The sequence below is a fragment of the Nerophis lumbriciformis genome, linkage group LG01, assembly GCF_033978685.3.
Source record: "Nerophis lumbriciformis linkage group LG01, RoL_Nlum_v2.1, whole genome shotgun sequence".
Classification (NCBI taxonomy): domain Eukaryota; kingdom Metazoa; phylum Chordata; class Actinopteri; order Syngnathiformes; family Syngnathidae; genus Nerophis; species Nerophis lumbriciformis.
This window is the reverse complement of record NC_084548.2, coordinates 7,963,151-7,987,500: the sequence shown is the minus strand read 5'-3', so window position 1 is coordinate 7,987,500 and position 24,350 is coordinate 7,963,151. Positions and strand designations below refer to the sequence as shown.

The 24,350-nt window shown below is 41.3% G+C and overlaps 2 protein-coding genes across 8 annotated transcripts in view; one reads left to right on the top strand and one right to left on the bottom strand.

Annotated features, from left to right (window-relative positions):
- Positions 1-3,167: 3,167 nt before the first annotated feature.
- Positions 3,168-23,033, bottom strand: LOC133615570 (uncharacterized). Of its 4 annotated transcripts, none has more exons than XM_061974281.1 (5): positions 22,957-23,033; positions 20,680-20,872; positions 8,595-8,650; positions 8,356-8,515; positions 3,168-4,422 (listed from the first exon to the last, which is right to left on the bottom strand). In XM_061974281.1, exons 1-5 carry the CDS (start codon positions 22,957-22,959, stop codon positions 4,079-4,081), a joined length of 756 nt encoding a protein of 251 aa, XP_061830265.1. In that variant the 5' UTR covers positions 22,960-23,033; the 3' UTR covers positions 3,168-4,078. The 4 variants fall into 4 exon arrangements, with proteins under 4 accessions (XP_061830265.1, XP_061830273.1, XP_061830248.1 ...); XM_061974289.1 differs by lacking the exon at positions 22,957-23,033 and adding an exon at positions 21,520-21,632; XM_061974264.1 differs by lacking the exon at positions 22,957-23,033 and having other exon boundaries at positions 20,680-21,098.
- Positions 21,293-24,350, top strand: part of wdr6 (WD repeat domain 6) — a 21,244-nt gene continuing 18,186 nt past the window's right edge. The window contains exons 1-3 of one of the 4 annotated variants that reach the window (XM_061974226.1): positions 21,293-21,363; positions 23,454-23,541; positions 23,885-24,028. In XM_061974226.1, coding sequence (XP_061830210.1) covers positions 23,469-23,541; positions 23,885-24,028 — 217 coding nt within the window. In that variant the 5' untranslated portion in view covers positions 21,293-21,363; positions 23,454-23,468. Of the gene's footprint in view, positions 21,364-22,261; positions 22,333-22,760; positions 22,814-23,240; positions 23,290-23,453; positions 23,542-23,884; positions 24,029-24,350 lie in introns of those variants that run through there. The other 3 variants (XM_061974244.1, XM_061974252.1, XM_061974235.1) reach the window with 3 other exon arrangements.

Below are 24,350 nucleotides of genomic sequence, written 5' to 3'. Positions count from 1 at the left end.
GGGAAACACGTCGCCGGCTTTATAACGTAACATTAAAAATGGATAATTAGCAACTACTTAAGAGTATGACTCAGGGGCGTCACTAGCTTTTAAGGACAGGGGGGGCTTTGCCCCCAGGAGATGCACAGGATGCGAGCGAATGTTACACACGAGCACAAAACTTCACTAACGGCTAACAAAGACTTAGAAATTATTCATTGTTATTATTATTTTTTTTAAATGCACGGGACGAAATGAAATGCTCCCCGGGACGATGGCTTTTAACCATATATTTTCTTTTTCTTTTTATGTATTTATTCATTTTACATTTTATATTAAATGTCTTGGTTTTTCCTCCCTCTGAAAATCCTATTAAATGTTTAACAAGCCATCCTATAATAATAAAACAGCTATTAATGTAACAATACAATAAAACAAATATATTTAATGTCCTTTTTTTCATTATTTTAACAATAGGCTAATGTATTTTACTTTATATAGATTCTACAAGAAACACAAAACTTGAAAAATAAATGATTTACAATTGCACACACAAGGTTTTGTGCAGCTTCACTCATTGTAAAGGAAGATAATGTGCTTCGTACACCTGCAGGACCGCAAGCAAGGTCGCAGAGAAAATGCGGGCTGGAATTTGAGTGATGTGGGCATTTTCTATATGAACAAGTGGAATGGATTGGATACCGACGCACTAAAGGGGCTCTCTACTTTACGCTACGAAGTGAGGGGAAACTGAGTGAATAATAACAGGTTATATGATTATTTATTTAAACTCATATTTGGGCCACTTTATAATGAATATGTCGGCATTTATTTGTAAAAAAAACACAAAAAAAAAACACCAAATTATTTAGGGGGGCTTAAGAATATTTTAAGGGGGCTTGAGCCCCCCTAAAATAGGCCTAACAACGCCAATGGTATGACTCAAATAAAGATACAACTCTCCAAAACTGCTGTTACAAAAGTTCTACTTCAATGCCAACGTTGTTCTGAAAACCATAAAAGCAGTTTTACATCATCTTCAAAGTTGTAGGCAAGCCTCCTTGTTTAGTCGCGGTGTAGCAGCTTGAGAAAGATCAAGCAGAGATGTCTTTCCAAGAAAAGATTTTCTTTACATTTCTACTTGAATTCCAATTTGTGTCCGGTGTGAAAACCATGAAGAGGTTTATATTCTGTGTGCTGGGCGGCACAGTACTTCATTGGAGATGCTGCAGCTTGAGAAAAAAGGATATTTATAAATCTGCTAAGCCTTTTATAGCTATGTTAATATGCTAAAATGTGTTTATATTTTTAAATATTAAATAGGGTTGTAAAAAACACATTTTAAAAAGGTGCTGCGTTTAATGCAGCATTATGTAATATAAATTATACGTATTTTAATTCCCTTTACATTTAGGTGTTTGTGTCCATATAGCTTTTAAAACGTACCGTATTTTTCGGAGTATAAGTCGCACCGGAGTATAAGTCGCACTTGCTGAAAATGCATAATAAAGAAGGCAAAAAACATTAGGCAACTTTCATAAACTATGAAAAAAACTGCGACTTATAGTCCGAAAAATACGGTATGTATAATCAGTATGTGTTGTAAAAAAAAATTAAAAAAAATTGAAAGGTTTTGAGTTTAATGCAGCATTGTTGAATTGTTATTAATTTAATTATTATTTAAAACATGGCATTGTAAAAAAAAAACAAAAAAAATCGGGCTCAGTGGAAAACAAACTGCTGGACTTACATTCAGCCATTAAACATAGTTTAATTCCCTTTACATGTAGGTCTTTATGTCCATATAGCTTTTAAAAGGTATGTATATACAGTATGTATGTATATGTATATATATATATAAATAAATGAAAACCTCATTTCTGGCTGGGTTATGTTAGGAGTTGCTACAAATGTACATATGTGTATAATTTAGTGATGGGTTGATGAGGAGTCATGAAGCGTTTCGACACATTGCAAAACTGTATTGATACTGTGTCACTAAATACTGACATCTGCTGGACATTAAAAATCCCTACAGGCAACCTATGGACCGACTCAACTGACACTGATTTTATGACCTAGTATATACAATAATATAAACCAAGTCATTGTATTTCATTTAGGATTATTTCATATCTTCATTTAAATAAAAATATACGTTTATCTTTTTTAGATACAGCCAATAAATAATGTGAACATGTATCATTCATACTTGCCAACCCTCCCGGATTTTCCGGGAGACTCCCGAAATTCAGCACCTCTCCCAAAAACCTCCTGGGACAAATTTTCTCCCGAAAATCTCCCGAAATTCAGGCGGACTCAGGTCCACGCGGACCTGAGTCCGCTAACCCACAATATAAACAGCGTTCCTGCCCAATCACGTTATAACTGTAGAATGATGGAGGGCGAGTTCTTGGTTTCTTATGTGGGTTTATTGTTGGGCAGTTCCATTAACGTCCTCCCAGCGCGGCAACGACACACAACAGCAGCAGTCACGTTTTTGTCTACCGTAAAGCAGTTCGTCTGACGTAAACAGCAATGTTGTGACACTCTTAAACAGGACAATACTGCCATCTAGTGCATTTGATGAAAGCACTTTTGTGCGTGCCACACAGCAATGCATCATCAGAGAGGGTGTTCAGCATGGTTCGAAAAAATAGTGAACAAGGATGGACAATTCAACCCTTAACTCAACAATGAGTAGATGAGTGTTATGTGTGTGTATATGTGTAAATAAATTAACACTGAAATTCATTTATTTTATATGTGTATATATATATATATATATATATATATATATATATATATATAATAAAATAAATATACATTTATAGCTAGAATTCACTGAAAGTCAAGTATTTCATATATATATATATATATATATATATATATAAGAAATACTTGACTTTCAGTGAATTCTGGCTTTAAATATATATTTATTTTATTATATATATATATATATATATATATATATATATATATATATATATATATATATAAGAAATACTTGACGAAATACTAAGTCAAGTATTTCATATATATATATATACATATATATATATATGAAATACTTGACTTAGTATTTCGTCAAGTATTTCTTATATATATATATATAATAAAATAAATATACATTTATAGCTAGAATTCACTGAAAATATACTCCTCCCCTCTTAACCACGCCCCCCACCTCCCGAAATCGGAGGTCTCAAGGTTGGCAAGTATGCATAACATGGAAATCTAAGGAGGATGCTTGTGGACTGGGAATTTTTTTATTTATTTTTTTTACACATTTGTATTCCAAAAAAAAAGTTTTTCCAACGTATTAAATTTTAGACGATTTCTCTTCTTAGTTATTATTTCTCCGGATGACAGCATTGAGGAGGTGGATTTGTTCATGTTGACAATTCTGTCGTACAAATGCGACATTTAACCTGCAGAAAATATGAATAGTAAACTAAGAATCATTTTGAATTCTAATAGATCAAGCGGAAACTTTGAGAGAACAGGATGAAACGACAAGGGAATGAACACAAATACCTTTTTTTCCCGATATACGATCAAAATATTCCCACATGGTGGAAATCTTTCTTTTTGCCTGAGGCTGCTCCATGATCTCCGACAACGATAAATGACAAATGACCAACGACAGAAGTGCGGCCATTCGTTGACAGATGCGCTTCCTTATAAACACAGTTTGGCGCGCAGGCGTCAGTTCGATACGTATCGGTCACGTGACCGAATCAGCTCATGATCGGTCACGTGACTTTCTAAAAGCGGTACGCGCACCGACACAGGGTTTTGCTCTATGAGCTCGACGCATGCGCCGATACATCGGTGTCCCATCACTAGTGTATATGTACATATATATATATATATATATATATATATATATATATATATACACACGCACGTATACAGTATGTGTTCCTCTCTGTATCTGTGGTTGAACACTATTTTAAGTGCAAGTGGGGTGGTCTCTTTCAACATTCAACATCTTATCGCAATGGGAAAACTACTTTGCTGAATAAACAAAGCATGTACAGTAAGTACAAAACCAGAAATGGAAATAGTTCGGGCCAAAATGTCGTAAGATTCCAAATTAGGCTCTCATTAGATCGGGACCTCTCTCCACATTGTCATTGTCACTGCTTTCTGGAGAAGATGGCGGCACGTACTCTCCCATTCTCTTTAGCTTGGCCTTGTAGTAGTTTTTCTTCATCCTGAAGGCTTTCTCCTTTTGGCGAGCGGCTCGTGTCTTTTCCCTGACCAGCTCCTGCTCCCACGCCAGCACCTTCATCCTGCTCTCCCACTCCAGCAGCCTCATCTGCTGCTGCTGCTCCAGGGCGTCTGCCCTCTTCTGGTGCTCCAGGAGGTGGCGCTCTGCACCGTGTGACCTGCTGCCCGCCGATGGCACCAGACGCTGGCTGAGGAAGCCGGGGGTGCCTTGGAAAGGAGATGACAATATTCATTTTATCCAACAGGAGACTGGGGGCAGCACAATATGGTAAGCTATGGTTAGCATTTATTTTTGTAATTCCTATAGACATGGACCTGTATCAGAAGACACATTTTTATTCTTCAGGAGACTGAGGGCAACTATTGGCAAAGTGGCGAGTCGCATACAATACTGCAAAGCTAAGGCGCTGTAACAGGTTTAGCTTATACAGTATTAGCCTACAGTTCAAGCCACGTATTAGATTATAGATGTTATCTGAGAGGAGACTGAGGGCAGCAATAAGATGGACAGAGTAAAATACTGCAACAGCTGGAGCAAAGACACTGCAACAGGATAAACTAACGTTGGTAAGTCTGATAATTTGTGTTATTTATAGCCTAACGTTAGAAGACAAACCTTATCTTGAGGAGACTGAGGGCAAGAAGTGGCAAAGTGGGGACTAGCATATAATAATCGCATAGTAACAGGATCAGTTTATATTAGCATGCATTTCAAGCCATGTATTAAATTATAGACGTTTAGCAGGAGACTGAGGGCAGCAATTGATCGGAGAAAAAAATAAATACAGCAACAGGGTAAGCTAATGTTGGCATGTGTGTTTATTATTGTCATTTCTAGCCATATACTCAAAGCCGATTTTCTTATTCTGGAGGAGATTGAGGGCAGCGAGAAGCGCAGCACCACAGCAAAGTGAAATTGTGGCGTATAATACAAGGGCGTCCACAACAAAACCACAGCAACACTGTAAGACGACGTGAGCATGTGAAGTCACTTTTGTCATTTCTAACCTTGCATTACGAAATGCATTGCATCCAATAGGAGACTGAGGGCAGCGAAATAGAGACTCTGGAATATGATATTGCACAGCAACAGGGGTAAGCTTGTATAAGCATGATGATTATTTTTGACAATTCTAGCCATATACTCAAAGCCGATTTTCTTATTCTGGAGGAGATTGAGGGCATCGAGAAGCGCAGCACCACAGCAAAGTGAAATTGTGGCGTATAATACAAGGGCGTCCACAACAAAACCACAGCAACACTGTAAGACGACGTGAGCATGTGGAGTCACTTTTGTCATTTCTAACCTTGCATTACGAAATGCATTGCATCCAATAGGAGACTGAGGGCAGCAAAATAGAGACTCTGGAAAAGGATATTGCACAGCAACAGGGGTAAGCTTATATTAGCGTGTGTTTATTTTTGACAATTCTAGCCATATATTAGACAAGGTTTTTTTTATTCTAGAGGAGACTGAGGGCAGCGAGAAGCGCAGCACCACAGCAAAGTGAAATTGTGGCGTATAATAATAAGGCGTCTACAACAAAACCACAGCAACACTAAGACGACGTGAGCATGTGAAGTCCCTTTTGTCATTTCTAACCTCGCATTACGAAATGCATTGCATCCACTTGGAGACTAAGGGCAGTGAAATAGAGACTCTGGAATATTATATTGCACAGCAACAGGGGTAAAGCTTGTATTAGCATGTGTTTATTTTTGACAATTCTAGCCATATATTACCGGTAGACAAGGTTTTGTTTTTTTTATCCTAGAGGAGACTGAGGGCAGCAAGAAGCGCAGCACCACAGCAAAGTGAAATTGTGGCGTATAATACCAGGGCGTCCACAACAAAACCACAGCAACACTGTAAGACGACGTGAACATGTGAAGTCACTTTTGTCATTTCTAACCTCGCATTACGAAAAGCATTGCATCCAATAGGAGACTGAGGGCAGCAAAATAGAGACTCTGGAAAAGGATATTGCACAGCAACAGGGGTAAGCTTATATTAGCGTGTGTTTATTTTTGACAATTCTAGCCATATATTAGACAAGGTTTTTTTTTATTCTAGAGGAGACTGAGGGCAGCGAGAAGCGCAGCACCACAGCAAAGTGAAATTGTGGCGTATAATACAAGGGCGTTCACAACAAAACCAGAGCAACACTAAGACGACGTGAGCATGTGAAGTCACTTTTGTCATTTCTAACCTTGCATTACGAAATGCATTGAATCCAATAGGAGACTGAGGGCAGCGAAATAGAGACTCTGGAATATGATATTGCACAGCAACAGGGGTAAGCTTGTATTGGCATGATGATTATTTTTGACAATTCTAGCCATATACTCAAAGCCAATTTTCTTATTCTGGAGGAGATTGAGGGCATCGAGAAGCGCAGCACCACAGCAAAGTGAAATTGTGGCGTATAATACAAGGGCGTCCACAACAAAACCACAGCAACACTGTAAGACAACGTGAGCATGTGGAGTCCCTTTTGTCATTTCTAACCTTGCATTACGAAATGCATTGCATCCAATGGGAGACTGAGGGCAGCGAAATAGAGACTCTGGAAAAGGATATTGCACAGCAACAGGGGTAAGCTTATATTAGCGTGTGTTTATTTTTGACAATTCTAGCCATATATTAGACAAGGTTTTTTTTTATTCTAGAGGAGACTGAGGGCAGCGAGAAGCGCAGCACCACAGCAAAGTGAAATTGTGGCGTATAATACAAGGGCGTTCACAACAAAACCAGAGCAACACTAAGACGACGTGAGCATGTGAAGTCACTTTTGTCATTTCTAACCTTGCATTACGAAATGCATTGAATCCAATAGGAGACTGAGGGCAGCGAAATAGAGACTCTGGAATATGATATTGCACAGCAACAGGGGTAAGCTTGTATTGGCATGATGATTATTTTTGACAATTCTAGCCATATACTCAAAGCCAATTTTCTTATTCTGGAGGAGATTGAGGGCATCGAGAAGCGCAGCACCACAGCAAAGTGAAATTGTGGCGTATAATACAAGGGCGTCCACAACAAAACCACAGCAACACTGTAAGAGGACGTGAGCATGTGAAGTCACTTTTGTCATTTCTAACCTTGCATTCGAAATGCATTGAATCCAATAGGAGACTGAGGGCAGCGAAATAAAGACTCTGGAGTATTATATTGCACAGCAACAGGGGTAAGCTTATATTAGCATGATGATTATTTTTGACAATTCTAGCCATATACTCAAAGCCAATTTTCTTATTCTGGAGGAGATTGAGGGCATCGAGAAGCGCAGCACCACAGCAAAGTGAAATTGTGGCGTATAATACAAGGGCGTCCACAACAAAACCACAGCAACACTGTAAGACAACGTGAGCATGTGGAGTCCCTTTTGTCATTTCTAACCTTGCATTACGAAATGCATTGCATCCAATGGGAGACTGAGGGCAGCGAAATAGAGACTCTGGAAAAGGATATTGCACAGCAACAGGGGTAAGCTTATATTAGCGTGTGTTTATTTTTGACAATTCTAGCCATATATTAGACAAGGTTTTTTTTTTTATCCTAGAGGAGACTGAGGGCAGCAAGAAGCGCAGCACCACAGCAAAGTGAAATTGTGGCGTATAATACAAGGGTGTCCACAACAAAACCACAGCAACACTGTAAGACGACGTGAACATGTGAAGTCACTTTTGTCATTTCTAACCTTGCATTACGAAATGCATTGCATCCAATAGGAGACTGAGGGCAGCGAAATAGAGACTCTGGAATATTATATTGCACAGCAACAGGGGTAAGCTTGTATTGGCATGTGTTTATTTTTGACAATTCTAGCCATATATTTGACAAGATTTTTTGTTTTATTCTAGAGGAGACTGAGGGCATCGGTAAAGTGGAAATTGTGGATATGATACTGGAGCGTACACAACTAAACCACAGCAACACCGTGAGCTAATGTACACACGTGCAGTGACTTTTATCGTTTCTAACCTGGTATTTCAATTTATTTAATAGGAGACTGTGGGCATCCAAATTAAAAAAAATATATATATAAGTATTTTAAAATGATTCAAAAATTGCGAGTTGTGTATTAGATGAAGACTAACTGTGGTCGAGCAGCACTCTGTGTTGGTGTGTCTTACCTGTCACTGTGAAATAGGCGGTGGGAAAAGAGGCCTCCTGCAGCTCGGCATTCTGGGAAGTTCTGGCGTTTTCCGTGGGGCTCTGGTGCAAATTGTCTGCTACTCTGTCAAAGTTGTGATGCTGCCGGTAGACGGCCACGTGCTCCTTGTTGTCTTCAGCCTGCAGACGACACTGACGTCTCTAGTTGTCCTCCACAGGTCAAATTAAAGTCAACATGCGTGCATTTTCATGCATTCACCTGACTCACGCCGTCATGAATATGCCCGGTGACGTTCACTATCCTCAAGTTGCCTGCTTGACAGTAGAAGGAAAAGAAAGAAACAGGTGAATGTGTTTCAAGGCTGCAGCGCTCCTCCTGGTGGAGGTATGACACATTACACACTTAACAGGCTAGAAACTAGTGATGCGCGGATAGGCAATTATTTCATCCGCAACCGCATCACAAAAGTCGTCAACCATCCGCCATCCATCCGAACCAACATTTTATCAAAACCACACCCGCCCGCCATCCGCCAGTTGTTATGTATCTAATATAGACGATGCAAGGCATTAGTGAGGTTATAGAGCTTTTGCCTGTTAAAGAAAGGAGACTGATCCAATGCAGCAGAGACATTCAATGCGTGCCACGCTGTCACGGCCCAGACGCACACCAGTGCGCAATCATCTGGGAGCCGCGCTGAGCGCACCTCCAAGCGCGTGGGGGTGCGATGTCCCTCGCACCCGCGGCGGCTCCACCCGGGCTCACGCCCGAGGCTTCAGCGCGCACCGCGGCGGCCATCCTACTCGTCGCGGCCTAGCCCTCGCGGCTCTCGCTGTCGGCGACGGCCGGGTATGGGCCCGACGCTCCAGCGCCATCCATTTTCAGGGCTAGTTGATTCGGCAGGTGGGTTGTTACACACTCCTTAGCGGGTTCCGACTTCCATGGCCACCGTCCTGCTGTCTATATCAACCAACACCTTTTCTGGGGTCTGATGAGCGTCGGCATCGGGCGCCTTAACCCGGCGTTCGGTTCATCCCGCAGCGCCAGTTCTGCTTACCAAAAGTGGCCCACTCGGCTCACCAGGGTGAGCCACACCCCTTTCGTGAGCGCACTGCGTGCGGAGTGACCCCTGTTACGCGCCCCCGGCAACGGGGGTGGCGGGCAGGTAAGCTGCGCGGGCGGAGTGACCCCTGTTACGAGCCCCCGGCCACGGGGGTGGCGGGCAGGTAAGCTGCTTACCTGCTGCGCGTGACGCCGGCCGCGGCGAAGGCGGACGAGGCGGGGTGTCGGTGCGGTGGGCGCGGTGGTGACCCTGGACGTGCGTCGGGCCCTTCTCGCGGATCACCTCAGCTACGGCTCCCGGTGGGGCCCTCTCGGGGGAAGGGGCCTCGGTCCCGGACCCCGGCGAGGCGTCCCTTCTCCGCTCCGTAAAAGTGTCCATCTCTTTTTTTTTTCTTCTTCTGTTGTGGCATATGCTGCAGGTGCCTGCTCGTTTTTCGTATGTGGGTAACAACATTTAATTATGTATATATATTTCCAGCTACTCAGTGGCCTAGTGGTTAGAGTGTCCGCCCTGAGATCGGTAGGTTGTTCGTTCAAACCCCGGCCGAGTCATACCAAAGACTATAAAAATGGGACCCATTACCTCCCTGCTTGGCACTCAGTATCAAGGGTTGGAATTGGGGGTTAAATCACCAAAAATGATTCCCGGGCGCGGCCACCGCTGCTGCCCACTGCTCCCCTCACCTCCCAGGGGGTGATCAAGGGTGATGGGTTAAATGCAGAGAATAATTTCGCCACACCTAGTGTGTGTGTGACAATCATTGGTACTTTAACTTTTAACTTTAACTTTAATTGGTTTAACTGCCACCCGCCTGAATCTATTTAAAATCTAATTTTTTTTAATTTCAACCGCCCGACCCGACCCGCGGATAAAATCTAATTTTTTTTTATTTCAACCGCCTGACCCGCGGATAATCCGCGGACAACCGCGCATCTCTACTAGAAACACTAGAACAGTGTTTTTCAACCACTGTTACGCAGCTTCACCTAATTGGTCCAAAACATATATTTTTTGCAAATCAATAATTAGAATCTGCAAATAATGTGCCTGTCAGGTTCAAACACTGATGACATATATTAAACAAGACAAGAAGCAAAGAATCAAACAGAGGCAGAATTCATTTTTGCTCAATTGAGGAGAAACGTGTCGACCTGTAACCTCTTACAGTGTCACCCACGCTCTTTTTCCCTGTTTACATAACATCTGTTTCTAAAGGAATGGGGAGTATGTAAACAGTCATTGTTTCCGGTCACATTAACATAAAAGAAAAAGATGTCTCGGGCTTGGGCTGGTCCTGGCTTCAGCCTGGGCAGGTCTTGGTTGACAATAGATAACCTCTCCTCCCGTCGTACGCAATGGAATTTTCCAAGCCTTTGCTTGGTGCAACAAATACAGCCTCTTGTCTGTTCATTGTGAACTCAGAGAACGGAAAGTTTTTTGATAATTTACATACAATTTTTCTGACAGTGCCCCCCCGTTGCTTAATGTCTGTGCTGTGTTGAACTCTGCAGGGTAACCAAGCTTTGTAAAAGTCAGAATGTGTCGGGTGAGACGAGGGTGGTTTGTTGTGATCCCAATATGCAGACCACAGCGGGAGGCAGTGTGCAGGTAAAAAGGTATGTGATGCTTAAACCAAAAGTGAACAAAAAGGGAAAGGAAAAGGCAATGGCTATGCAAAGCGAAAGTAAAACTGAACTGGCTACAAAGTAAACAGGAAAAAAAATGCTGGACGACAGCAAAAACTTACGGCGTCCACAAAGTACATCCGTACATGACATGACAATCAACAATGTCCCCACAAAGAAGGATAGCAACAACTTAAATAGTCTTGCTTGCTTACACAAAGCAGGTGCGGGGAATGGCGCTCAAAGGAAGACATGAAACTGCTACGGGAAAACACCAACAAAACTGGGAGGGCCACCAAAATAACAGTAATAACAGTACTGATTTTTGAAAAGAAAAAGATGCCTCGGGCTTGGGCTGGTCCTGGCTTCAGCCTGGGCAGGTCTTGGTTGACAATAGATAACCCCCATCCCGTCTCCTTCCATCGTACACAATGGAATTTTCCAAGCCTTTGCTTGGTGCAACAAAGACAGCCTCTTGTCTGTTCATTGGGAACTCAGGGAACAGAAAGTTTTTTGATAATTTACATACCATTTTTCTGACAGTGCCGTTGCTTAATGTCTGTGCTGTGTTGAACTCGGCAGGGTAACCAAGTTTTGTAAAAGTCGGACTGTGAGACGAGGACGGTTTGTTGTGATCCCAATATGCAGACCACAGCGGGAGGCAGCTTGCAGGTAAAAAGGTATGTAATGCTTAAACCAAAAGTGAACAAAAGGGAAAGGAAAAGGCAATGGCTTTGCAAAGCGAAAGTAAAACTGAACTGGCTACAAAGTAAACAGGAAAAAAAATGCTGGACGACAGCAAAAACTTACGGCGTCCACAAAGTACATCCATCCGTACATGACATGACAATCAACAATGTCCCCACAAAGAAGGATAGCAACAACTTAAATAGTCTTGCTTGCTAACACAAAGCAGGTGCGGGGAGTGGCGCTCAAAGGAAGACATGAAACTGCTACGGGAAAACACCAACAAAACTGGGCGGGCCACCAAAATAACAGTAATAACAGTACTGATTTTTGAAAAGAAAAAGATGCCTCGGGCTTGGGCTGGTCCTGGCTTCAGCCTAGGCAGGTCTTGGTTGACAATAGATAACCTCCCATCCCGTCTCCTCCCATCGTACACAACGGAATTTTCCAAGCCTTTGCTTGGTGCAACAAAGACAGCCTCTTGTCTGTTCATTGGGAACTCAGGGAACAGAAAGTTTTTTGATAATTTACATACCATTTTTCTGACAGTGCCGTTGCTTAATGTCTGTGCTGTGTTGAACTCGGCAGGGTAACCAAGTTTTGTAAAAGTCGGACTGTGAGACGAGGACGGTTTGTTGTGATCCCAATATGCAGACCACAGCGGGAGGCAGCGTGCAGGTAAAAAGGTATGTAATGCTTAAACCAAAAGTGAACAAAAGGGAAAGGAAAAGGCAATGGCTTTGCAAAGCGAAAGTAAAACTGAACTGGCTACAAAGTAAACAGGAAAAAAAATGCTGGACGACAGCAAAAACTTACGGCGTCCACAAAGTACATCCATCCGTACATGACATGACAATCAACAATGTCCCCACAAAGAAGGATAGCAACAACTTAAATAGTCTTGCTTGCTAACACAAAGCAGGTGCGGGGAGTGGCGCTCAAAGGAAGACATGAAACTGCTACGGGAAAACACCAACAAAACTGGGCGGGCCACCAAAATAACAGTAATAACAGTACTGATTTTTGAAAAGAAAAAGATGCCTCGGGCTTGGGCTGGTCCTGGCTTCAGCCTAGGCAGGTCTTGGTTGACAATAGATAACCTCCCATCCCGTCTCCTCCCATCGTACACAATGGAATTTTCCAAGCCTTTGCTTGGTGCAACAAAGACAGCCTCTTGTCTGTTCATTGTGAACTCAGAGTACGGAAAGTTTTTTGATAATTTACATACAATTTTTCTGACAGTGCCGTTGCTTAATGTCTGTGCTGTGTTGAACTCGGCAGGGTAACCAAGTTTTGTAAAAGTCGGACTGTGAGACGAGGATGGTTTGTTGTGATCCCAATATGCAGACCACAGCGGGAGGCAGCTTGCAGGTAAAAAGGTATGTAATGCTTAAACCAAAAGTGAACAAAAGGGAAAGGAAAAGGCAATGGCTATGCAAAGCGAAAGTAAAACTGAACTGGCTACAAAGTAAACAGGAAAAAAAATGCTGGACGACAGCAAAAACTTACGGCGTCCACAAAGTACATCCATCCGTACATGACATGACAATCAACAATGTCCCCACAAAGAAGGATAGCAACTACTTAAATAGTCTTGCTTGCTAACACAAAGCAGGTGCGGGGAATGGCGCTCAAAGGAAGACATGAAACTGCTACGGGAAAACACCAACAAAACTGGGAGGGCCACCAAAATAACAGCGCAAGACAAGAACTAAAGCATTACACATAGGAAAACACCAACAAACTCAATATAAGGCACGACGACCTGGTGGAGTTTCATTTTTTAACGTTTTCTGCTGGTGGTGTGCCTCCGTATTTTTTAATACAAGAAAATGTGCCTTGCCTCAAAAAAGGTTGACAAACACTGCACTAGAACATTAAATATGCATTTTGTTGTGACTAATCAAAATTGTTACATTATATCAATACATTGTATTCCCGATTTATTTGAAGCCTCTACTCTCATTGTACTGTAATTTGATCACTTTTGCTGAGGTCAACATGTTCAGGTATATAAATGTTGGACTCTAAAAGATGCACAAAACTATGCCGTTCATAAAGATTGTGTGATGGTGACAGTTTGACACTGCAAGTCAACAGGGACGGACTTACAGTTACCGTATTTTCCGGACTATAAGGCGCACTTAAAATCCTTTCCCCGCCCCTCAGAACTCGATAGTGCACCTTATAACCCGGTGCGCCTAATGTACGGAATCATTCGGGTTTTGCTTACCGACCTCGAAGCTATTTTATTTGGTGTAATAAGTGTGACCAGTAGATGGCGGCCAAACATAAGAGATACGTGTAGACTGCAATATGACTCAAGTAAACAACACCAACATTTTATATGTTCAATTGAGAATAAAGAACATTACACACGGCGCTCAAAAATATATCAAAATGTTTTATTACGACTTTGGTAAGCTATGAAGCCGCACCGCTTGATGTGCTTCAACATAGGAGTATTATTATGGTGTGTGTATAAGGTAAGACATATTATCTGGCGGTTTGTTTCGCAATATTATGCAAAAGAAACTTTTCTTACCTTCCTATCTGTATTTGGGATATGCGTAAGTCCTGAAAAATTGCCCGCGTCCGCCTTTGTAGTTCATGTCAAAACCGTAGTCGATAAGCTTCTTCATCTAATTGTTATGGGACATTCATCCTCCGCTGTTGCCATTTCTAATATAAAGTAGGGTAAAGTTCTTGCTTATATCTGTCAGTAAACTCGCCATGAAAGCGCTAAAACATACCGGTGTAGTGAGTCTACATTATTCACCCAAGGAACTTTAGTTATTAGAGAGTTCTGGTCGAACAGTTGTTCTTGGGACACATTTCCGCCGGATGAGGAGATGCTGCTCCGGTATTGATTTAAGTAAAGTCGGAATGTCATTAAAACAGTTAGCTCCATCTTTGGACACTACTTCCACTCCCGTCCTTGCACGCTACACCCCTACAACAAAGATGACGGGGAGAAGACGCTGTCAAAGGTGAGCCACGTAAATAAGACCGCCCACAAAACGCCGCATCCTGAAGCGACTGTCAGAAAGCGGATTGAAGATGATCTGTAAAACATCATCTATGCAACATTTTTGACCAAACAACCACCATTACATGTTATGTAGACCAGTGGTCCTCAAACACCGGTCCGGGGACCGGTACCGGTTCGTGACGCATTTGCTACCGGGCCGCACAGAAACACAAATTAATTTATAAACTAACGCATTTTCTCCAACTTGACTTTCGCCTGTCCCACTAAACCAGGGGTCTGCAACCCGCGGCTCCGGAGCCGCATGCGGCTCTTTGATCACTCTGATGCGGCTCAGCTGCATACTTGCCGAGACTTCCGGATTTCAGTGCCTCTTGCAGAAAATTACCGGGATTAATATTCTCCGATTTTCACCCTTACAATAATATTAAAGGCGTGCCATAATGGTACAACATTTAGCGCCCTCTACAATCTATATTAACTGCGTGCCAGCCCAGTCTCTTGTTTTATGCATCTTCTGCTTGCACACGTAAGTGACCTTGCTCAACAGCCACAAAGGTTACACTGACGGTGGCCATATAAAACAACTTTAACACTCTTACTAATAATGCGCCACACTTTGAACCAAAACCTAACAAGAATGACAAACACATTTCGGGAGAACATCTGCACCTTAACACAACAGAACAAATACCCAGAATCCCATGCAGCCCTAAATCTTCCGGGCTACATTATACACCCTACCCCATTTTTGTGGCTCCCATTGTTTTCTTTAATTTGTGAAACTGGTCAAAATGGCTCTTTGAGTGGTAAAGGTTGCCGACCCTTGCACTAAACACTAATAAGCTTGTTAATAGATGTATATTACTCCTTTGTTATAGTACATGGGACAATGCACATTAACGGACACATACAATGTTAATGTGCCAGATTGTAGACAAAGGATCATTTTTCTGCTGTTTTTATCTGCCACACGTACAGTAGAAAGCCGGTCCGTGAAAATAATGCATACATTAAACCGGCCCCTGGTGGAAAAAAGGTTGGGGAACCCTGATGTAGACCACAAGGAAGTGTTTTCAATGTAGAAAAAAAAAATTATAATATGACATGCACCTGGTGATAGGTTGATTGGCAACACTAAATTGGCCCTAGTGTGTGAATGTGAGTGTGAATGTTGTCTATCTGTGTTGGCCCTGTGATGAGGTAGCAACTTGTCCAGGGTGTACCCCGCCTTCCGAGATAGGCTCCAGCATACCCCGCGACCCCGAATGGGACAAGCGGTAGAAAATGGATGGATGACTCCTTTAATGCGCCCTATAATCCGGTGTGCCTTATATTCGAAAACAGATCAAAAATAGACCATTCATCAGCAGTGCGCCTTTAAGCCGTAAAATACGGCAAACAAACACAGGCACATAAAAAACAATCTCTCGTTTTGTCACGGCCATCGCCAAAAGCTCGTTTTTTTCCCCACCAGTCACACACATCTTTGCTGCACAATAATTGAGTATGCAACTCGCATGGTAGTTTCTTATCTGATAAAATACAATGTTTTGTTATGTGCAGGGCCCTAATGACTCAGTTTGCCTTGGTCCCTCAAATGACGTATTTTTGTGTGTTTTTTGTTTGTTTTCATTATATTTGGATGTATTTGTTTGGTTTGTATGCTTGTGAATCTGGGCTATCCATTAACTACCGTATTTTCCGCACTATAAGGTGCACCGGATTATAAGGCACACCTTCAATGAACGGCCTATTTTAAAACTTTGTTCATATATAAGGCGCATAGAATAGACGCTACAGTAGAGGCTGGGGTTACGTTATGCATCCCGTAGTTGCGAGACCTGTTGTGGCTCAATAATGGTCCATATATAAGGCGCGCTGGATTATAAGACGCACTTTCAGCTTTTGAGAAAATTGGAGGTTTTTAGGTGCGCCTTATAGTGCGGAAAATACGGTACTTACTAGGGATGTCCCGATCCAGGTTTTTGCACTTCCGATCCAATACCGATATTGTTTTTGCACTTACGATCCGATACCGATACTGACCGATACTGGCCTATCCGAGCATGTATTAAAGTTTAAAGTTATTTAGCCTACTTAGTTGTCAGAATCATGTTGAAAAGGGTTTTAGTACTCTTGATAACAACTAGCCAGCTGAATTAGGGGAGTTTGAATAATACACAATGGTTGGTAACAAGAAACTGACCTGTTTATTCAAGGATAAACACAAAATAGACAAAATTATACATGACAAACAGAAATGGCATCATTGAAACTAGGGCTGGGCGATATGGCCTTTTTTTAATATTCCGATATTTTAAGGCCATATTGCGATACACAATATATATCTCGATATTTTGCCTTAGCCTTGAATGAACACTTGATGCATATAATCACAGCAGTATGATGATTCTATGTGTTTTGATTGATTGATTGAGACTTTTATTAGTAGGTTGCACAGTGAAGTACATATTCCGTACAATTGACCACTAAATGGTAACACCCCAATAAGTTTTTCAACTTGTTTAAGTCGGGGTCCACTTAAATTGATTCATGATACAGATATATACTATCATATATATACTATCATCATAATACAGTCATCACACAAGATAATCACATTGAATTATTTACATTATTTATAATCCAGGGTGTGGAGGGGGGCGCCAGATGTAAGTGTCAAAAAGACAGCCAAAAGAGTTTGATATGAGAATAAATCTAAAGTTAAAATATAGGGTAGAAAATAGAAATGCACCCATTTGCAGGAAATGTAGTCTTGATTTTCAAAATTTTCTTTCAAGGCTTGCATATATACATTAAAACATTCTTCTTCATACTGCATAAATATATGCTACTTTTAAACTTTCATGCAGAGAAGGAAATCACAACAACAAAAAATCACTAATTTTTTTCATACGGTGTTGATCTGGAAATGATGGTGTGGACGTGTGGCACCGAATGGAGATAAGCGTCTCGACAGACGTTACAATATTTGAACAATGATGACGAAAACTGTTTTCTCTGTCGTGTCGGTGTGTCGAAAATTGTTATGCGCTTATTTTTTTATTAGATTTTGTGCGTGGCATATAATTGCTATGCGCAGAGGACGCTTAAACAGTGCGCAATTGCACAGGCGCGCACCTTAGAGGGAGCGTACGCGTTGGTCACACGGCTGCGCTAGCATCACAGCTAACGTTAGCCATGCTGCTACCTCTCTGCTGGGAGAGGACGTATACGTATGTGACGTATGACGTGACAGTATGTGACGTATGACGTGACAGTATGTGACGTGTGTAAGAAGGTGCGCTTGCTGTCTGTGAGAGGGAGACACAGAAAAGAGTGAGAAGAGCCTGTCGTGTAATGCCAGCAGCTAAAAGCAACTGCGTGAGAATCCACAGACCTGTGGATGTGTTGAAGGTGTGCTGGAAAATGCGGAACGGAAATTAGGGAGCAGCAGAAAAGTGGAATGTATTAATTAAATCGGTGCGTTGGAAAACACGGACCAGAGTTTTTTTTTAAAACTGGATCTGGATCGGCATTTTCCCATGCCTTGCCGATACGCATTTTTTTGCAAATATTGGCAGCCGATCCGATCGGGACATCCCTAGTACTTACCGTATTTTTCGGAGTATAAGTCGCTCCGGAGTATAAGTCGCACCGGCCGAAAACGCATAATAAAGAAGGAAAAAAACATACATCCAATCCAATCCAATCCGCTTTATTTATATAGCACATTTAAACAACAACAATGTTTCCAAAGTGCTGCACAGCCATGTTAAAAACAATATTAAAAACAACATTATGCTCCACCAATGACTGAATAAAAACAAAAAATAAATAAATATAAAAACAATATATAAAAATAAATATGATTAAAACGATTTTAAAGGGTAAACCCAATTAAAACAGTAAATAGAAATCAAAATGTATAAAAAAAAAAAAAAAACACAGTACAACAGAGGACAGAAGACCACACAACTCACGTAGTGTTAAAAGCCAAAGAATAAAAGTGGGTCTTAAGACGAGACTTAAAACACTCCACTGTGGAAGCAGTTTGAACATGGAGGGGCGGAGTGTTCCAGAGCTTAGGGCCGACCACAGAGAACCACATTATATAAGTAGCACTGGAGTATAAGTCGCAATTTTTTGGGGAAATGTATTTGATAAAAGCCAACACCAAGAATAGACATTTGAAAGGCAATTTAAAATAAATAAAGAATAGTGAACAACAGGCTGAATAAGTGTACGTTATATGACGCATAAATAACCAACTGGTATGTTAACGTAACATATTATGGTAAGAGTCATTCAAATAACTATAACATATAGAACATGCTATACGTTTACCAAACAATCTTTCACTCCTAATCGCTAAATCTCATGAAATCTTATACGTCTAGTCCAGGGGTCGGCAACCCGCGGCTCCGGAGCCGCATGCGGCTCTTTGATCACTCTGATGCGGCTCAGCAGCTTACTTGCTGAACCCCCCAATTTTCCCGTGAGACTTCCGGATTTCAGTGCCTCTCGCAGAAAACTCCCGGGATTAATATTCACCAATTTTCACCCTTACGGCTATAATAAGGGCGTGCCATGATGGTACATCATTTGGCGCACTCTACAATCTGTATGAACAGCGTGCCAGCCCAACACTTGTTATACAATATACATCTTCTGCCTGCACACGTACGTGACAGCAAGGCATACTTGGTCAACAGCCACACAGGTTACACTGACGGTAGTCATATAAAACAACTTTAACACTCTTACTAATAATGCGCCACACTTTGAACCAAAACCAAACAAGAATGACAAACACATTTCGGGAGAACATCTGCACCTTAACACAACATAAACACAACAGGACAAATACCCAGAATCCCATGCAGCCCTGACTCTTTCGGGCTACATTATACTCCCCCCCCCTCTCTGTGCGTCGGTTGAGGTGGGCGGGGTTTGGTGGTGGTGGTGGTGGGGGGGGGGGGGTGTATAATGTATCCCAGAAGAGTTAGGGCTGCATGGGATTCTGGGTATTTGTCCTGTTGTGTTTATGTTGTGTTACGGTGCAGATGTTCTCCCGAAATTTGTTTGTCATTATTGTTTGGTGTGGGTTCACAGTGTGGCGCATTATTAGTACGAGTGTTAAAGTTTTGTTTTTTTATACCGCCACCGTCAGTGTGACCTGTGTGGTTGTTGACCAAGTATGCTTTGCTGTCACCTACGTGAGCAAGCGGAAGCCCCATACAACGTGTGGCTGATCAGGCACGCTGGCTGTAGTGGGTGCTACATGCTGTACCATCACGGCACGCATGACGCTGTCAAACGCCATTCATTTAAAACCCGCGTGCCGCACCAACTTTCAAATTCCACACAAAGGCGTGGGCAGCGTGTCTGAGACCCCTGGTTTATACATAGCACAAAGCAAAAAAAAAAACTTTGTATGCCGTGTTATTTCATTTAAAATTTCTAAATATTTGTGAAACTGGTCAAAATGGCTCTTTGACTGGTAAAGGTTGCCGACCCCTGGTCTAGTCTCTTACGGGAATGAGCTAAATAATATTATTTGATATTTTACGGTAATGTGTTAATAATTTCACACATAAGTCGCTCCTGAGTATAAGTCGCACCACCGGTCAAACTATGAAAAAAACTGTGACTTATAGTCGGAAAAATACTGTATTATGTTGAAGGGGGCAGGAAATATAATATTTTCTTCATCCTGTTCCTTCTCAAGCATAGGTGTGTAAATATGTGTTTTGTTGTTAGAGTTTAATTGTCTATTGATCAAAATTGCACATTAATGAAGGAGTTAAATAAAATGAATGAATGACTAAATACGCCCCTGCACGTTAATAAAAGGTGTGGCTGCGTCCATAAGACAACATTCAGTCTTCCAGCAATGCACACAGTCCCAAGGTATGCAATACGAGACACATTGTAATAATGATCATGTGTTGACATACAAAGGAGCGCATCTACCTTCCACAAGCTTGCGCACCGCCGCTTTGTGGCCAAGTCCCCCTGCGTGGCTGGTGAGGGCAGCCTCGCCCATAGTCTGAAGTTTAATGGATTTACAGCACGCCTTGCATCGGGCGAAGTGGATGTCCTGGGCGTCCCTGAGCAGCCACTCTTTATAGATCTCCTTGGAGAGCCAGGATTCTTGGAACTTGCACTTCCCGGGCATGGCCAGAAACGTCAAATTCGCAGTGGTTAGCTCGTCAGTCTATTTACGTCGCGTCGCCTGAGAGCGATCACGGTGCGTTCAGGTACAGTGGGAAGATGTTGTGACAAGCTGTTTCAATGTGGTGTTTGTGTAAAATTATAGCTTTACATCTTACCATAGTCTTGCAGTAACACTAGCAATAGTTTTGTTGAACGGCATCTTTTTACTGTATGCTAAAACCATACATTTGGAATCGTATTGTACGCGCTTTGTCGATGTTAACAATTTATACGTAAAAGCAACTCTTCTGGACTCTTAACACGTGACTCAATGTTGTCCAATGGAAACGCGGTTCTAATATTTCTACCCAATTGGTAACTGAGAAGTTTGATTGGTTGAAACACCGGAAGCCGGAACAAGCTCACATAATTTTTTCGGTGTACGATTTGTAAATAGTGATTTTTTTTACTTTTTATTTTCACCCACAAGGCGCGTACTGGGTAAGCTACAAAACCTTTATCTCATTTAAAACCAATTTTCTTGCCGTAAAAAAAGCGAGTATTACCTTGGTGTTTAAAATAGCAACGACCCTACTGGTGTATACTTGCTTTATTTCAGCATCATCTATCATGTTTTAACAATATACGTAGACTCACCATAGTCTTGCAGCAACACTGGCAATAGTTTTGTTGAACTTTATCTTTTTACTTAATGCTAAAACAATACATCTGGAATCGTATTGTACATGTTTACACATGTCTGTTTAACCATTTATAAGTTAAAGCAACACTTCCGGACACGTGACTCAATGGTGTCCAATGGAAACGCGGTTGAAATATTTTACCCAATCGGTAACTCCGAAGCCCCCTTAGAAGTTTGATTGGTTGAAACACCGGAAGCCGGAACAAGCTCACATGTTTTTTTCGGTGTAGGGTTTGTAAATAGTGATTTTTTAACCCTTTGTTTTCACTCACAAGGCGCGTAATGGGTAAGCTACATTTAACCTTTATCTCATTTAAAACCAATTTTCTTGCCGTAAAAAAAGCGAGTATTACTTTGGTGTTTAAAATAGCCCTACTGGTGTATACTTGCTTTATTTCAGCATCTGTCATGTTTTAACAATAAACGTAGACTTACTATAGTCTTGCAGCAACACTGGCAATCGTTTTGTTGAACTGTATCTTTTTACTTAATGCTAAAACGATACATCTGGAATCGTATTGTACATGTTTACACATGTCTGTTTAACCATTTATGAGTTAAAGCAACACTTCCGAACACGTGACTCAATGTTGTCCAATGGAAACGCGGTTAAAATGTTTTACCCAATCGGTAACGACGAAGCCACCTGAGAAGTTTGATTGGCTGAAACACCGGAAGCCGGAACAAGCTCACATGTTTTTTTCGGTGTAGGGTTTGTAAATAGTGATTTTTTAACCCTTTGTTTTCACTCACAAGGCGCGTAATGGGTAAGCTACATTTAACCTTTATCTCATTTAAAACCAATTTTCTTGCCGTAAAAAAAGCGAGTATTACTTTGGTGTTTAAAATAGCCCTACTGGTGTATACTTGCTTTATTTCAGCATCTGTCATGTTTTAACAATATACGTAGACTTACCATAGTCTTGCAGCAACACTGGCAATAGTTTTGTGTAACTGTATCTTTTTACTTAATGCTAAAACGATACATCTGGACTCGTATTGTACATGTTTACACATGTCTGTTTATCCATTTATTCATAAAAGAAAAACTTTCGAACACGTGACTCAATGTTGTCCAATGGAAACGCGGTTGAAATATTTGATCCAATCGGTAACTCCGAAGCCCTCTGAGAAGTTTGATTGGTTGAAACACCGGAAGCCGGAACAAGCTCACATGTTTTTTTCGGTGTACGGTTTGTAAATAGTGATTTTTTAACCCTTTGTTTTCACCCACAAGGCGCGTACTGGGTAAGCTACATTTAACCTTTATCTCATTTAAAACCAATTTTCTTGCCGTAAAAAAAGCGAGTATTACCTTGGTGTTTAAAAATAGCAACGACCCTACTGTTATTTCAGCATCCATCATGTTTTAACAATATACGTAGACTTACCATAGTCTTGCAGCAACACTGGCAATAGTTTTGTTAAACTGTATCTTTTTTACTTGATGCTAAAACGATACATCTGGAATCGTATTGTACATGTTTACACATGTCTGTTTAATCATTTATTCATAAAAGCAACACTTCCGAACACGTGACTCAATGTTGTCCAATGGAAACGCGGTTCAAAAATGTTTAACCAATCGGTAACTACGAGGCCACCTGAGAAGTTTGATTGGTTGAAACACCGGAAGCCGGAACAAGCTCACATGTTTTTTCGGTGTACGGTTTGTAAATAGTGAATTTTTAACCTTTTGTTTTCACTCACAAGGCGCGTACTGGGTAAGCTACAAAACCTTTTTCTCATTTAAAACCAATTTTCTAGTAAAAAAAAATCGAGTACTACCTTGGTGTTTAAAATAGCAACGACCCTACTGGTGTATACTTGCTTTATTTCAGCATCTATCATGTTTTAACAATATACGTGATAATATCATGTCTGACAGACTCCAATCCCTGAGATGATGGAGACAGCAGCGTTAGTGGCGCCCATCACTGCTCTGGAGTTCCTTCAGGATTCACTTCTATTGGCTGGTAGGCTTCTGCTGTTCTATTTTTGCGAATTTCAACCCAAAACATAGCATTAGAACACAGTACGGTCACAAATTGCTTCTTGTCGATTGTGCATAATGTGCAGTTGAAACGGAAGCTCGTTAGTGTGGAAAAACTCCACTTCCTGACGCCTCAAGAGTCGCGCTGGACAACGAGCTGACAGCTCAGGCTTTTGGCTTGTTTACTAGCAAATTTCGTCTCTCAGTCTGCGAACACTGGTTGCAACCTGGACAGTGTGAGGTCGGTGGATTACCCAGTTTGCGTGTCCTTATAAAAAAAAAAGTTCCCACATTTTGTTCTAATACTATGTCATTTATGTTGTCAGGTGAGGGTCCAGTGTTGACGGCATACAGTCTTCAGCCTAAACCTAAAGCATGTATGTCAAGGGCTGTGCTCCAACATTACCGCATCCACGGGATAAGACCACGAATCTCGTCAACGCCACAAAGCTCTGATACCGAAACCAATGGTAAGTTGTTTTTTTTTAGGGTGCATTCAGTTGTAATCATAGGAAACAAAATTGTGAATTTTTCAAAGTTACTTTGAACATTTCCAAAACAGATCAACCTAAATTTCACTGAGTAGAAATACACTTTAGGCAATATCATTGATACTACTAGTCATAATTTGTTAATATTAATTTTAAATAAAAACATATTTTTCAGTTGATTTGGGTTTCAGTTTATTTCCAACAGGCATACGATACAATGTAATTTATCACATATTTCCAGTTGTTTCATTACAGCACGTCCGAAAAGGAGTAGGAAGAAGCAGAGCTTATTTAATCTTAC